The following is a 13,130-nucleotide window of genomic DNA, read 5'->3' as shown; positions in this document are numbered from 1 at the left end:
GTTAACACAAATATCAAATTAAACACGCAGCCTTCAACTTCATACGACTAAAAAATTCATCGTTCTGCATTTGAGAAGCCCATTGAAATAAACTTTAGCAGTATAACTAGCGGTTAAGTGATAGACAAAAGATTGATTTTTTGGCAGTTTAAATTCGTGACGTCAATTTAAAGGGACTGTCACATCTTGAAGGAAGCCGAAACTTATCAGTTCATTTTCAGTGAGGACACTGGAGAAACCTCTTTAAAGTACACCGGAATACCAGCAATTTATCGTTGTTTTATAGCATTCCTTACCCGAGAGGCCCTCGAGTTAAACTAAAAATATTAGCAATAAATGATATAGGCTCATTGAAAGTAGATTTGCTTTTATTAGACAAGATCGAGCGCCAAAACTACCCCAGGCTCTTTGGCAGAAGGCGGTTGTAGAGCCAGTAACTTACTTTGAAAGTAATCCTGCATCGATATAATGCAGACACTACGCTCAGGAAATGGAATAAAGTAGGAATTAGAATTTTTGGCTCGTGTACAGTTTTGAAAACGGGTGTTAGGAGTGGTAGAACAGCTGAGTGTTTCCGGTTAAAACATTCTTGTAGGTGTATGAAATCGGCCAAGTCTTCCGGATGACACCCAATTTCCGTTTCATAACAAGTAAGAAATCTTACGAGATTCGCAACGAAACAAACCGTTGTACCCAAGTTACGAGATTTATTCTTTTGGTTTGCCATTATTGACCGTCATCGAAGGCAACACGGAAAAGTTGCTTTATTTTCTCGAAAAACAATACCTTACATAGGAGCTTGAATTTTTTTTTTTACCTTTTCTTTTCGCCATCTGTTATGAAGACTTGTTTTCCGAATTATCTCTTCAGCTATGGTATAAATTTTATACGCACTGTAAACAATTAAATCTCGAGCGACATTTTGGAAAAACAAGAACAGCTGTACTTTGAGTGAAAACGTAGAGGAAAAAAAAGCCTCCTACTTTCTGACTGCGAGACAAATGATTTCAGTTTCATTCTTTTCGGTCTATTTTGTCTGCCCAAAACAAGCGCAGCATCTAACTTGTGTTCCAGCAGTCAGAAATGCGAATTATAAGACGAAATTGTTTCCGAAGTTAAGCTTATTAGCCTTGAAAGGGACCATAACTGGGGACAGTCCAATCTTCTCGCCATCAGCTGGTGTCTAGAATCGATTCTCACTGAAACGTCCTCGAAAATATAAGGGTGGTATAATGATCATGCGATGTATTTTTAACATAACAAGTAGCTAACAGCAATAAAGTATATTGGACATTGTTTACAAATCTGGATAAAAAAAATCTTTCCGAAATTTTTTAGCGTTTTTCTTTTTTTTAAATTCGAGACTTTTGACGCTCGTGGGATTTACCCCTATTCCCTTTCGATCGTGAAATGTGAGAACTTTCATTTAATACACTTATTGGTAGTAGTTTGCCTGTGCTCCCGCTGGTTATCTTAATCTTTATATTACCCGCGGGTTTGAAAGAATGACCGTGTACAGATGCATTCAAAATATTTACAACAAGTAAAGCGGGATTCGGTTCATTTTAAGCGTGCAATTTTCTTCCTATGGTGCTGGTGATGATGGTAATATATGATGTATGGTTAATGATAGTTTTAACAACGCAATCAGCTCTAAAGATTTATGGAAGCCTAAGGTTAGAGGTTACAGCTGCATGAGTTACTTGTCTGCGTTCATTGTCGTTAGAAGATAAAGGAAAACCATTTGCACGAATGATCGGATGAGTAATTTACATCTCACACCCGGTGTTGACCAATCGCTTTTTGACTTGGCATGTCGGCACGAGATTTTTATCTTGATAATGGCATTCATTTCGCAATATTTTTAATTGGGTCAATTCACCCGTGACCAGTGACTTAAGACCGAAACTGCTTCATAGCAGTATTTGGCCTTGAATTGCAATATCATTATCTTTTGTTTTTCTTTAAACCCCTCTGAAGTTTTTCGTTTGGTTTCTGGTTTTTTGAAACCGTTTTGAAAGGCTAAACAAAAACGTTAATCCGTGCGTGTTTTGTGCGTGAAACCCAAGCGCTTTGTCTTAAAAGCTAAACGGAAAACCTACCAAAAGACTGAATCTTGAGGCACCTCATGTGTGGGTTCAAATAAGCGTGTCTTGCGGACATAGAAATGATATATTATTCAAGAAGTGTGGTCAAAATTGCTTCCCTTTCATCTCAGGGATCTTAAAGACATCAGGGGTTCTTCGCGGACTTTTTGGGTCACGTTACGACTTGGGAATTATGTGAGAGATCAAAAAGTGTAGAGAAGAAAGAGAACAATAAAACAATAAGTCGAACATGGTATTCTTTCGAGATTTGATATCAGGATTTCATCTGTTTACTAATACGTCACGGATGAATTAGAACAGCTTGTCAAAAATAAGTTTGATCACGTCCCAAAACAAAGAGCAGATTTGTACCTTTAACTGAATAATTTGTCGAGAAACTGCGCTAAAAATAAAATGCTGCCCAAATTGTCATGAGATGAAATAATTAGGAGGAGAATCGTGTTGTTTGGGTGTCAGTCGAAAGAGTTCCCTTTTAGCTGAAGCGAAACCGAAAAACAACAAAAGACTATTCACATATCGACCTCTTGCCTAGCAACGCCACTCAGAGCCTTTGTAACATGCTGGATTGTGATTGGTCACACACATGACGTCACGGAAAGGGATTTTTACCAGACGCATAAAAGTATTATTTCCGCTAAATTTTCGATACGAAGAATAGCTGAAAGGAGGTTTAATTGAGGGCGATCTTGAAGGCGAGAACATCGTCGTTTAAGAAGGTTGGTAGCTTTCTCGGAAAGCACTGTGATAGAGATACCGAGAAAGAAACTGTCTGTCGAAAGAACGGGGTTAATTTGGAACAATACCAGCGAGGGCAAACGAAAACTGTGTGCGTTCAAGGATAAACATTCTATTCGACGTAAATCATGAAGACCGAAATCGAAATGGCTTGTAGATTTTTGACGAAAATCTTGAGAGGGAGTGCAAAGCTGTCAGAGAAGCAGATAGAGGCTTTTCACAAGAAGACGAAGGAGATTTTGTGTGCGAGATACAAGCACCACTGGCATCCGCAGAATCCTTTGTTAGGAAGTGGGTTTCGCTGTATTAGAATCAACCATTCCTTAGATCCCGTTCTCGCTGAAGCAGCCCAAGCCTGTGGTCTTGTCAACAACGATCTTGCTCTCCCCGATGAGCTAACGCTTTGGATCGACCCTAAATCAGTGGCGTTTCGAATTGGGGAAAACGGATCAATTTGCGACCTGGATGAATCAATGATTTCTCAAGAAAACAACACAAGCAAGCCCTCGCCAAAAGAAGCACTGAATTCAAGGAATCAAGAGAGAAGACCAGCCAAGAGAAATAGCATGAATATCCTTAATTGCACGAAGGATGTGGTCAGTTTTCCAGTATCGTCTTGCATTCCATGTTAGCGTTAAAAAACCAAATCAGAGAGAACTTAAAGTTAAAAATGTTTGTGTGCATATAAAAAATTTTCGGGTATACAGAGATATGTAAATTTCACGTTCGATCGAATTTATTCCTCTTAAGTTGTGTTGGTGTATAAAGAAAGCTCGACTTTGTTAATTTTTCTTTGGCTGGGAATTTTGTAAGATAACAGCAACGACCTGTATTTTTAACTGTATAGAATTTTGTATAAAAGTCTGTACAGTTTGCTGTTCACAGCAATAATAAATTGGATAACACTGAAGCATATTCAAGGCGGTTTACGTGTTATTGTGGTAATTCTTTGGCAGTGTATATTTGCTTTTGGAAAAGTACCAACACGCAATATATCGGGCATATTTATCAACATTTCGCTTATCTGAAGCAATGAGAAGTTAAAAACGAAAGGGCTTTTTGGCGGATTTATGGACCTTTATTTAGAATATGTCTTTGTTCAATTATTCAGTGTCCCGATGGAAGGCAAGTCACCTGATTTCACCATGTGTTCCTCAAAGCGATGTAAATGGACACATTGTTTTGTTTCTTTGAATTTACGGGGTCTTATAGGAACTAGTAAGTCTTACGAATTACAACGCTTTTAATTAGAATTGGCACTGCTAACATTAGAATTGTTCGTTGCAGTTCGTACTACGGACTAGCCTGTTTTCGTATCATGTGAAGAAACACGTAATGCAATGAACCTAACACCCTTCAGTGATGCGTGGCGAAACACACCATTTTATGGCTCTAATTGAATATTTATTCCATTTAACATTCCTCAAAACGTTCGTTCGCGATAAAAATTTGCAATGCGCCCAAAGAATCCGAGCATCTCAGTGGAAGCCCCTTATTCATCTGTTATTGCTCTTGTCCATTGTTACTATTTTTGGCGAATTTACTGTGACGTATCGGATGACGCTTAAACAGCTGAGAGGAATGTGTCACGTTTAACAATATCGCGTGCCACCGAGAAGAAGGAGTATTATCGCGGAAAGAAAACATTATGATACTCGCATGGCATCCCCGAACACCAAACCCATGTTCTTGATTCCAAGTAAGATCTCAGTAAATTTTGCGCGATATCGAAGCTTCGCGCGCAGACCGTCGAGTCTTAATATATGATTTTGGGACATAATCTGTGAGGGATGATTCTGTTTTGTGCTTTAAAAAAATTATTTAAGATGGGGCGCCCTAAACACTTGTGCTAACTTTAGGTGTGAGAACGCCCTAAACAAAATATTGTTCACATGTAGAGTTCTTTTGTTTTCTTGGCTGCATTGTGTTTTTTTGTTGTTGCTGTTGTTGCAGAAGCCACAAAGAAGGTCTTGCAAGGGAAGGAAATCTAATAATTCAGTGTCCTTTGAAATGCTCCCTTTTTCGTTGAGGTTTAATAGGGCTTTAAAAAAAAACCGTCCTGAAAAAACAACCCTAGGCCTAGGTATGGAGGGAAACAGTGTACGTACCGCACAAAGTTTCCTTACCTGCCTTGATAAATTTATTCTCAGGATGAGATAAGTACTAAAAACACTTCGTAAGCTATTTAAGCCAACTTCGTTCTTCTAGAAGACTTAACATAAGACACCACACAGAACAGCTACTATCAGTTTTGAAATTAAGTGATAAAATAATATCCACTTGCACTTAATTAAACACAATACACTTTGTTCGCCTAAAAATGTTGCGTAGCTATTGTTCAGTTCTAACTGAATGTATTTGAAAAGTTTGGGGTGCACTGAGAGCGCTTGCAATGAGGATTGATAACTGGTATTTGTACACATGGGTATGAATGACAATTTTAGTTTGATCTTCATCCGGAGAGTATTTCTGACACTGTATTATTAGCAGTCAGCTGTGTTGCATTGCTGTCAGCTATTACTCGGGAATTTTCCAAATTTAAAGTAGTTAACGGACTACTCTCAGATTATTCATTCGATCGCTCTCTATAGTGACCAAAAGGGAATTTAAAGAACATTTTCAAAGAGAAAAATGATGAAAGAAAAAATATCAATTCAGGGATAGAAGTAGAGTCATTAAAATGTACTGCAGATGGTGAGGAAAATTTACTTGTATTCAGGTCTTGGGGGTAAATAGGTTGAACTTCCAGGTCGGTGTTTTGAAACATCCTTGATGGAGACAGCCACCAGATGCTTGCCCAAAATTAGTAACTCTCCTCCTTCCACCCACACATACCTTAAGCCACTGTCATCAAGTACACTCACCCCTGATCTCCCAGAGGTGATTAACAAGTAACTTCTCCCTATAATATTCATACATTACCTCGCAAACAGGTAATGAGAATATTCAATTTATCTGGTAGTTACCTTGATATTTTCAGGTAGCAGAATAAGGAGAGGATATGGGATCCACTGGTATGCAATCCTCAAAAATAACATTTCTATTCCTCTATATTTGATTAAAAGTGGGAAAAAAAAAAAAAAACACTTCACTGTCCAAGAAATAGTTCCTGTGAGAAGTCACTCAGGAAGCTCTGTCTATGTAAAAAATAACACAAAGTAATGAAAAAGAACAACTTTATTTAAAACATATCATACACATGCATGTACAAACTAAAATCAAAGTATCTTAGTTTACTAATGGTGCCAAAAGGAGACAGAAATAACTTTAAGAAACGTGGGATTCCCTTTCCGGGATAAACAATCTCTTAACTACATCCAAAAATCACAAAATCCCCATTTCCTTCGTAACTGAGGGACTAAACTTGATTTCAGCATTAAGGCAAAGATGCCCCACATCTTGTTATCTGAAATAAGAAACCTTGAAAATGATGCTACAAACACCTGAACTGTTGAAGATTGAGAGAGGAGGCTGTGGTAGTTCAAACAAAAACACTCTGGTATTCTAACCAAAAAGGGTCAGTGGGAGAAAATTCAAAAGGTATCTCTGTAAACTTTCGTAGGTGAAATAACTGTTAACTTGGGTATATATTAATTATTAGTTTTCAGGTCTGGCTAAATTAGTCTGAATAAATAACTACGCAAAGGAATGCTATAAACAGTGGCACACTTTTGGATAATAGTGAGATGCAATTTCACTTTTTAGCAGCAAGGCCTTTAAGACCAAACTAATGGTTACAAACACACTGCAAAGCAACAAAAAATGAAAAGGTTTCTGCTCAATACCAAGTGAGATCCAAACTAAGAATTTTACTTAACTTAAACAACAACCTGAACAATATATATTACCGCACACCCTCCCTGCTTTAAAAGCTCTTTGGAAACAACTGACTACCACTTCACTCCTTAACTCCCAAAAAGTGATTAACATGTAACTTTTCCCTATGGTATCCATACATAATCCAGCAAATGAGATAGAATACTCTAAAAGAATAATCAAACTTATCAGCTGGAAGTTGTTGCCTTGATCTAACAACAAATTCTCACATCTAATTTACAAAGAAAACTGTAGTAGCTGGGAAGGAGAATTACATGTAACAATCAGATTTTGGGAGTGAAAGGATTAAATGTATCTTTAGTGAATGTCAAAAAAGAACTGCAAGCAAGGGAGGAGTAAGCAAACCTACTGGTGTAATAAAATGTCTTTTACTTCTACAATCATGGTGTACACATGATTCACACATTCTCTTGGAGTTTAAAATCACAAGTTACATATTACAAAGAGCAAATGTCAACTAGGAAAATGGTGGGATAAAAATCTAAGATGGATCTCTTGCTATCAGAGGAAGTGCAAAGGAAATCTGTTTATTCATCGTCATCATCATCGTCGTCGTCATCATCGTCTTCATCATCATCTCCTGCAAAATACAACGAAGCTAACTTAAACATTTGATTCTGTAATTACATTTAGCCAATGTCAATTTAGCCTAGTGATAGAGTGTCGGGGGTTTATGATAAACAAAGTTTTTCCAGAAGCAGTTGCGAATGGTGTAATAGGCAGCTGTGCATGAAAAGGAGCTGTAACCCAAACAAAAACACAAGAACCTGCTTGCAGACTCAACAGACAGAGATAAGAGGTCTTACTGGCTGCAGTAGTCAGCTTTTATTGAAACCCCTGAAGTGGGATTAATTTAACACAGAAAACTTCAGTGGCACAAGAGTAAAGATAGAGCCTGGTTAGTATAAAGCTTTAGGTATCTCTCCTTTGCAGTCCTAGAAATAATACTGTGTAATACATGTAAATGCAGAAAAGGCAACCAATGACTCTTCCAAGGGCACGCATTTCAGTTGTCAACTGAAACACATGATTAGTTTCACCTTGCCAGCTGACACAGCTTGCCAGAGAACAAATTTGGACTCCATTATTAGGATGTGCCACTATTTTTTCATCTTGGAGCTTTCAAAAATGTAAAATAAGGCCTCACTATAACCACACTTGGCTCAATCTATAAATCAGTCTGAAACCATTGCAATTTTTAAAAAAAATAAAAAACCAAGAAAACTTCTTTTTTTAGTGTCCATTTTTAGTTATACAGTAAGTTTTTATTTTTATTTTTAGTTTTAGTTTTGGTATGCTATTAATTGTCACTTTTCTGAGCATGGAAGCAAGGTCTAAGGTTATACATCTCACAAGGAGTGCAACCTCAAACCTTTAAATTCTGCCCTCTGATGCTCTGGAATCTGTAGGTTAGAGGTTTGAATCCTCATTGGGACTCAAACTGTTTTCTTTAACCCATGCTTGTGACAAGACGAAAAAAAAATGTTTTCTCCTTCTCATAACCAAGTTAAAATTTACAATCTTTCTTATTCTGTTTAAATCTATAACTGTTGTCAACAGACCATCATCATCATCTTCAGGCTCTTCTTCCTCTTCATCATCATCATCATCATCTTCATCTTCATCATCCTCCTCTTCAGACTCTGATGCTTTAGCAACCTCCTTTTTAGGTGGAGGCTTCTTCTTCTCTGACTTTGCTTTTGGTGGGGCTGCTACCTCCTTTCCAGCATTCTATGAATAAAATGACAATACAAAAAAAACAGGTTACCAAATTGACTTTTCCACTCTCAGCAACAATTAACATGAAACTTGTCCCTATAATATCCATGCATGATCCATCAAAAAGGTGATGAAAGTACTCAAACATATTAGGTAGAAGTTTTATTGTGATCCAACACCAAATTCTCATAACTAATTTTCAAGGAAATGTGCAGCAACCAAAGGGAAGAATTAACAATCAGTTTTAGGAGGTAAAAGGTTAACAACAGGTTAGTGGGCTGGTTGTTTGCATACTGCACTCTCAGAGGTCTAGGTTCGAGACCTGTCAGGCACACCATGTTGTGTTTTTGGGCCTGACACTTGAGTCTTACAGAGCATCTCTCAATGTGGAACTTACAGAGCATCTCTCAGTGTGGAAGTAAAAATGATTTCAAGATTTTAGCAAACACTTACCTTCTTCCTCCACTCTTCCATCGCAGCTTCATGTTTCTTTTTAGCTACTGCCTCCTGCTGTTTGTATTTCTCTTTGTCCTTGTCAGTCATGGTTCGCCACTTCTCTCCAGCCAAGGCAGGAATTTTCTGATTATCATCAATCTTTTTCCCTTTCATTTGCTCTCGGAATTCAGCAAGGAAAATGAAATAAGCTGTGGGAGCACGCTTTGGTTTATCTGATTCTTTCTTGGCAAGTTTACCACTCTGTGAAGATAGACAAAGACTTAATGTCAGGGTTCATACCCTTTCAAGCTTAAATTTTAGATAACACGATTGTTTGAAGCTTTTTTTTTCTTTCCAATTTTCAGATGTTTTCTGCAATCAAAAACAATCTCTCTACTCAAGTATATACTTTTTTCACAGAAAAATTGTTTCTTATCATATTCCTTCTTTTTCTCTTACCCACACTTAAATTGAAGGACTTTCCAGGACTGGAAAATGACATTATGAAATGAAGTCAAATATTTTGTGGTTTTCCATAACATGTACAGTGCTGCCAGGTAGATTTCAACACAGATTTCCAGGACCAAAGAATAAAAGGGCAGAGTTCTGATTCGAAGTCAGAAAGTTGCTAAACCTACTTGTTGTCAAGCCATTTGTGAATTGTGATCAGACAAGAAATAAGTTTGTAGGTTTTCCCAAAGTCAGCCGCCTGTCTCAGACTCCTAGAAATCACATCTCACAGATTTTCAAATTTCAATTTTTATTCAAGGCAGTATGCTCCCCTAAACCCACCTGGAAGGGCGTGTTTGTTTTGTTTTGCAAGCATTCATTAAATCAGCCGCCTGCTCAGTTCAGATCATGCATCTATTACATTTTCATATAACAACTCTAGGAAGGTGAATCTACTATATATGATAACGTTTGGTGTTGCAAAAAGTATTAAATGTTCTTATACGAATTTATATATGTCCCAAATAATGAAATATTTAAAAAAAGGTTCACTTTGGGTTAACTAAAATGGAATTTAAAAGGAGTCTAGTGGTAAATTTCAACATATTTTAGGACATATAGTTAAAATATTGCAAAAATTTGACACAAAAAAATTTTCTTTGAGGTGTAAGTCCATATAATAAATATCAAAATTAATTTCTGCCAAAAATTTTGATACTATTGCATCAGACAAACTTTATGTCAGTCACTAACTCTGCTTAAGATTTTTTTGTTATGCTTTGCTTATAAAATATAATTCCAAGGTGTTATGATTTGAAAGTCTTTCCAACTTTAACTGAAAACATCACAAAAATGAAATGAACTAGGTTATGAATTTGCAATACTACCGTCTAACTGTTCATTTCAAATCTTTAGGACTCCCACAGTTTTTCCTTCTTTACCCATTGTAACTTGGCCACAGAATTTCCTAATTTTTACAAAACTCAAACTTGTGAAAGTCTTTCTGTCAAGTTTGACCCATTTGATTATTAATTTCTGAGAAACTAGATTTCCCTGAGATATTTCTACACTCGTGTGGTGCAAAAAAAAATCAAAAAACAAAAATTTTAGCCTAACATCACTGGTAAAAAAACCTTTGTATGAAATATATTTTTTAAGAAAAGAAAATGGTGCATAAGTATCTCACTGTCTGATCTCCATATATGCAATCAAATTCTTGCAAAAAAAGCTTTTACCTCAAAATAACAGGTTTACACATACACAAAATCAAAACGCATTGTGGCATTAAAGAATTTGAAATTTTGAAATCATTAGAAAATTCTCCTGAAAGAGTTCATACCTTCCTTAGAAACTTAAAATCACGTGACGTCAACACTTACACAGACAAGGAACAGTGGTAAGGTGGCGGCCATGTTGAACTCACGAAGAATGAGTAATTTAACCTTTCGTTTGAGCTTTGTTTTGCCAACAGTGCTTACTAACCTCCTTCAGGTAGCGCTCTTTGTCTTCCTGGGCCAAAATATTGTACGGTTTTTTCTCCTCATCCGTGAGATTTTTCCACGCTTCGCCCGCCATCTTCGCGACTTCGTTCGCCTTTGGAAGAGAATCGCCCTTCTTCTCGCATTTCTCTTTGAGCTTCTTTCGAAAATCTGTGGTGAAGTGAATGTAGGCAGAGGAGGCCCTTTTCACTTGGGGTCCGTCTCCTTTAGCCTTCTTTCTTTTCCCATCTTTAACAGTCTTGGTTTTCTTCGGTTTGGCCTTGGACAATGCTGCCTCCGCGGACCTTTTCTTTGACTTCGCTCCTTCGAGTAAAGAAGAACAACATCATGTCTTCGCGTCTTCCTAGTCGTAACGACTTAAAAGTGTCATTTGTCTCCAAATTTTAGCCCTTTCCATCGATAAAATGGCAGTAAAGGTCGAAATTTTAGGTAAGCGTAGGCAACGGTAAGTCCCCGAGGCATAATTTATAGTAGTCGGTGTATTCTCTGAGCGCGAATTTGAATAAAGAAATTCGTAGAAATCGCTTTGAAATTAAACGCAGCAGACATTTTCCGCCGTTTAATCCGAGAAGAAGAGCTTAAAATACAAATGTAGGGTCTATCGGATCGTATTTTGTCGTTTAAACCGAATAAATTTTTGAGCTGACTACGGTCGTGCACACTTCCATATGTCCTATATGCTTCATAAGGCCTCGTATGAGGCTTGTAAGAAATATAAGACAACAAGGGAGAACAATTCATGGAGTCCCTCATAAGAGTTTGACTGAGATTTGAAAATAAAAGAGGCGCAATGCAACAAAATCCCAAGGTTACCTTCCATTTTGCCGGATTTGCGCTTTTCAGGTGTAGAACGATTTGCCTCTTTGCTTTTATCGAGTTTGCGCGGCTGAAACTGTCGATCCGCTAAGGTCTTTTCCACTACCTCACTGCTTCTCTTAGTATAAGAGCACAAGGGAAGAGACGCTTGTAAGAGACAAGAAGACAAACACGAGGTCGCTGAGCTGACGCGACACTTCTGCGCCTGCGCAGCAGACCAACTTTTCTATGTTTTCTAATCTGTGCTCTGGGCTATTTGTCATTGTCATTGCAGTGTCTCGACACTAATTCTACGAACAAAACCTTGTCTATTAAAAGAATGGTTTCGTCTTAATCCCACTCTGATCTCATCTTAGATTTATACAAACAGTCCTTCCCGCCAGTTCACTACGCCTTTTAAGGGAGGGTGGGGCGTGGGTAGGGCGGGTATTAACTCATCATCGGAGAGAATCCTGAATCCTTTCTAAAATTTTCAGCTCAGCCACGATTCATGGTATTTTGGAATCCACGAATCCGATTCACTCTTCACACCCCGCTCCTTTAGCTCCAGTTTTCTAGTTTTCACGATGAACTCAAGAGTAACTGACTTTAAAGCAAAGGTACATATGAATGTTGTGCCGCGTAGCACTGGGAACACAAATGGTGAAACAGAATTAACTCTCAAGCAAAGACTCGAGATATTCATTTGCCTTTCACTTTTTATCCGATTTTTTTCTGCCTTAAATGATTAGAACATGATTCATGAATTTCTCTTCTTAGCTTGAATTTATCAGTCGTCAGGGTTTTCTGACGAAATCGTGCAGGTTAGGCAGTTACCACCTACAAAGTTTTCTAGTGTGACTAAATAAAATAAATGTTGTCTTTTTCAGTAAAAAAAATTACTCAGTAGGCGCTAATTTTCCTTGGGGTGCGACAGAAACTGTCGGTTTCTGTAGATTCTAATAAGACGCCACAGGCTTGTACCAGTTGGATTAGCATCAGTAAGGAATGCGCTCTCTGCTAATGGAAGTCACGCGACCTATCAACGTGTCTATCAGCACTCAGGATGGGGTCAGAGGTCACATCAATTTACACGTCAATTTTGTCTATATTTATATACACGAAACAATTTTCTTTGTTCCGACTGGCTAATGAGAGAAATGCAGTTTTCACTTAACATTATGCAATAATGTAATACAGTGAAGAAAATTGTTTTTGTACGTCAACATAGGCAGCTATCCATTTAGCAAGGCCTTTGACCCTTCTTGCTGTGAAGAAAGTTTGAGACATTTTTTTTTTTTTTTTATCGAATGCGTTTGTTGCCACCGATCACAAATTGAATTATTCAGTTGCAAGAGATTCGTATGCTTTGGTTTTGCGTTATCTATGAAAAACCCTCTCAAGTTTATTTTAAATAAGTAATCACGTGATTTTCTCGTGCCCTTGTGGGTCTTAAACAGACACTCGTAATCCTTTTCTCCAAAGTCAAAATAGAAATCGCCCTACTGGCGCATGTAATTTTGTTGGTCCTTGATAATGATTACTCTTGCTT

At 37.6% G+C, this 13,130-nt stretch overlaps 2 protein-coding genes across 2 annotated transcripts; one reads left to right on the top strand and one right to left on the bottom strand.

Annotated features, from left to right (window-relative positions):
• The first annotated feature begins 2,776 nt into the window (after positions 1-2,776).
• LOC113678113 (protein BTG1) lies at positions 2,777-3,490 on the top strand. The gene has a single exon (XM_027194981.2). It carries the CDS (start codon positions 2,972-2,974, stop codon positions 3,473-3,475), a length of 504 nt encoding a protein of 167 aa, XP_027050782.1. The 5' UTR covers positions 2,777-2,971; the 3' UTR covers positions 3,476-3,490.
• A 2,512-nt stretch (positions 3,491-6,002) lies between these two features.
• LOC113678126 (high mobility group protein B3) lies at positions 6,003-11,931 on the bottom strand. The gene is made up of 5 exons (XM_027194994.2): positions 11,597-11,931; positions 10,767-11,086; positions 8,853-9,095; positions 8,243-8,411; positions 6,003-7,260 (listed from the first exon to the last, which is right to left on the bottom strand). Exons 1-5 carry the CDS (start codon positions 11,601-11,603, stop codon positions 7,208-7,210), a joined length of 792 nt encoding a protein of 263 aa, XP_027050795.2. The 5' UTR covers positions 11,604-11,931; the 3' UTR covers positions 6,003-7,207.
• Positions 11,932-13,130: the final 1,199 nt, after the last annotated feature.

The sequence above is a fragment of the Pocillopora damicornis genome, chromosome 13, assembly GCF_964200805.1.
Source record: "Pocillopora damicornis chromosome 13, jaPocDami1.2, whole genome shotgun sequence".
NCBI lineage: Eukaryota > Metazoa > Cnidaria > Anthozoa > Scleractinia > Pocilloporidae > Pocillopora > Pocillopora damicornis.
Note: the sequence above shows the minus strand (reverse complement) of the source record. Positions and strands in the feature narration are given on the sequence as shown.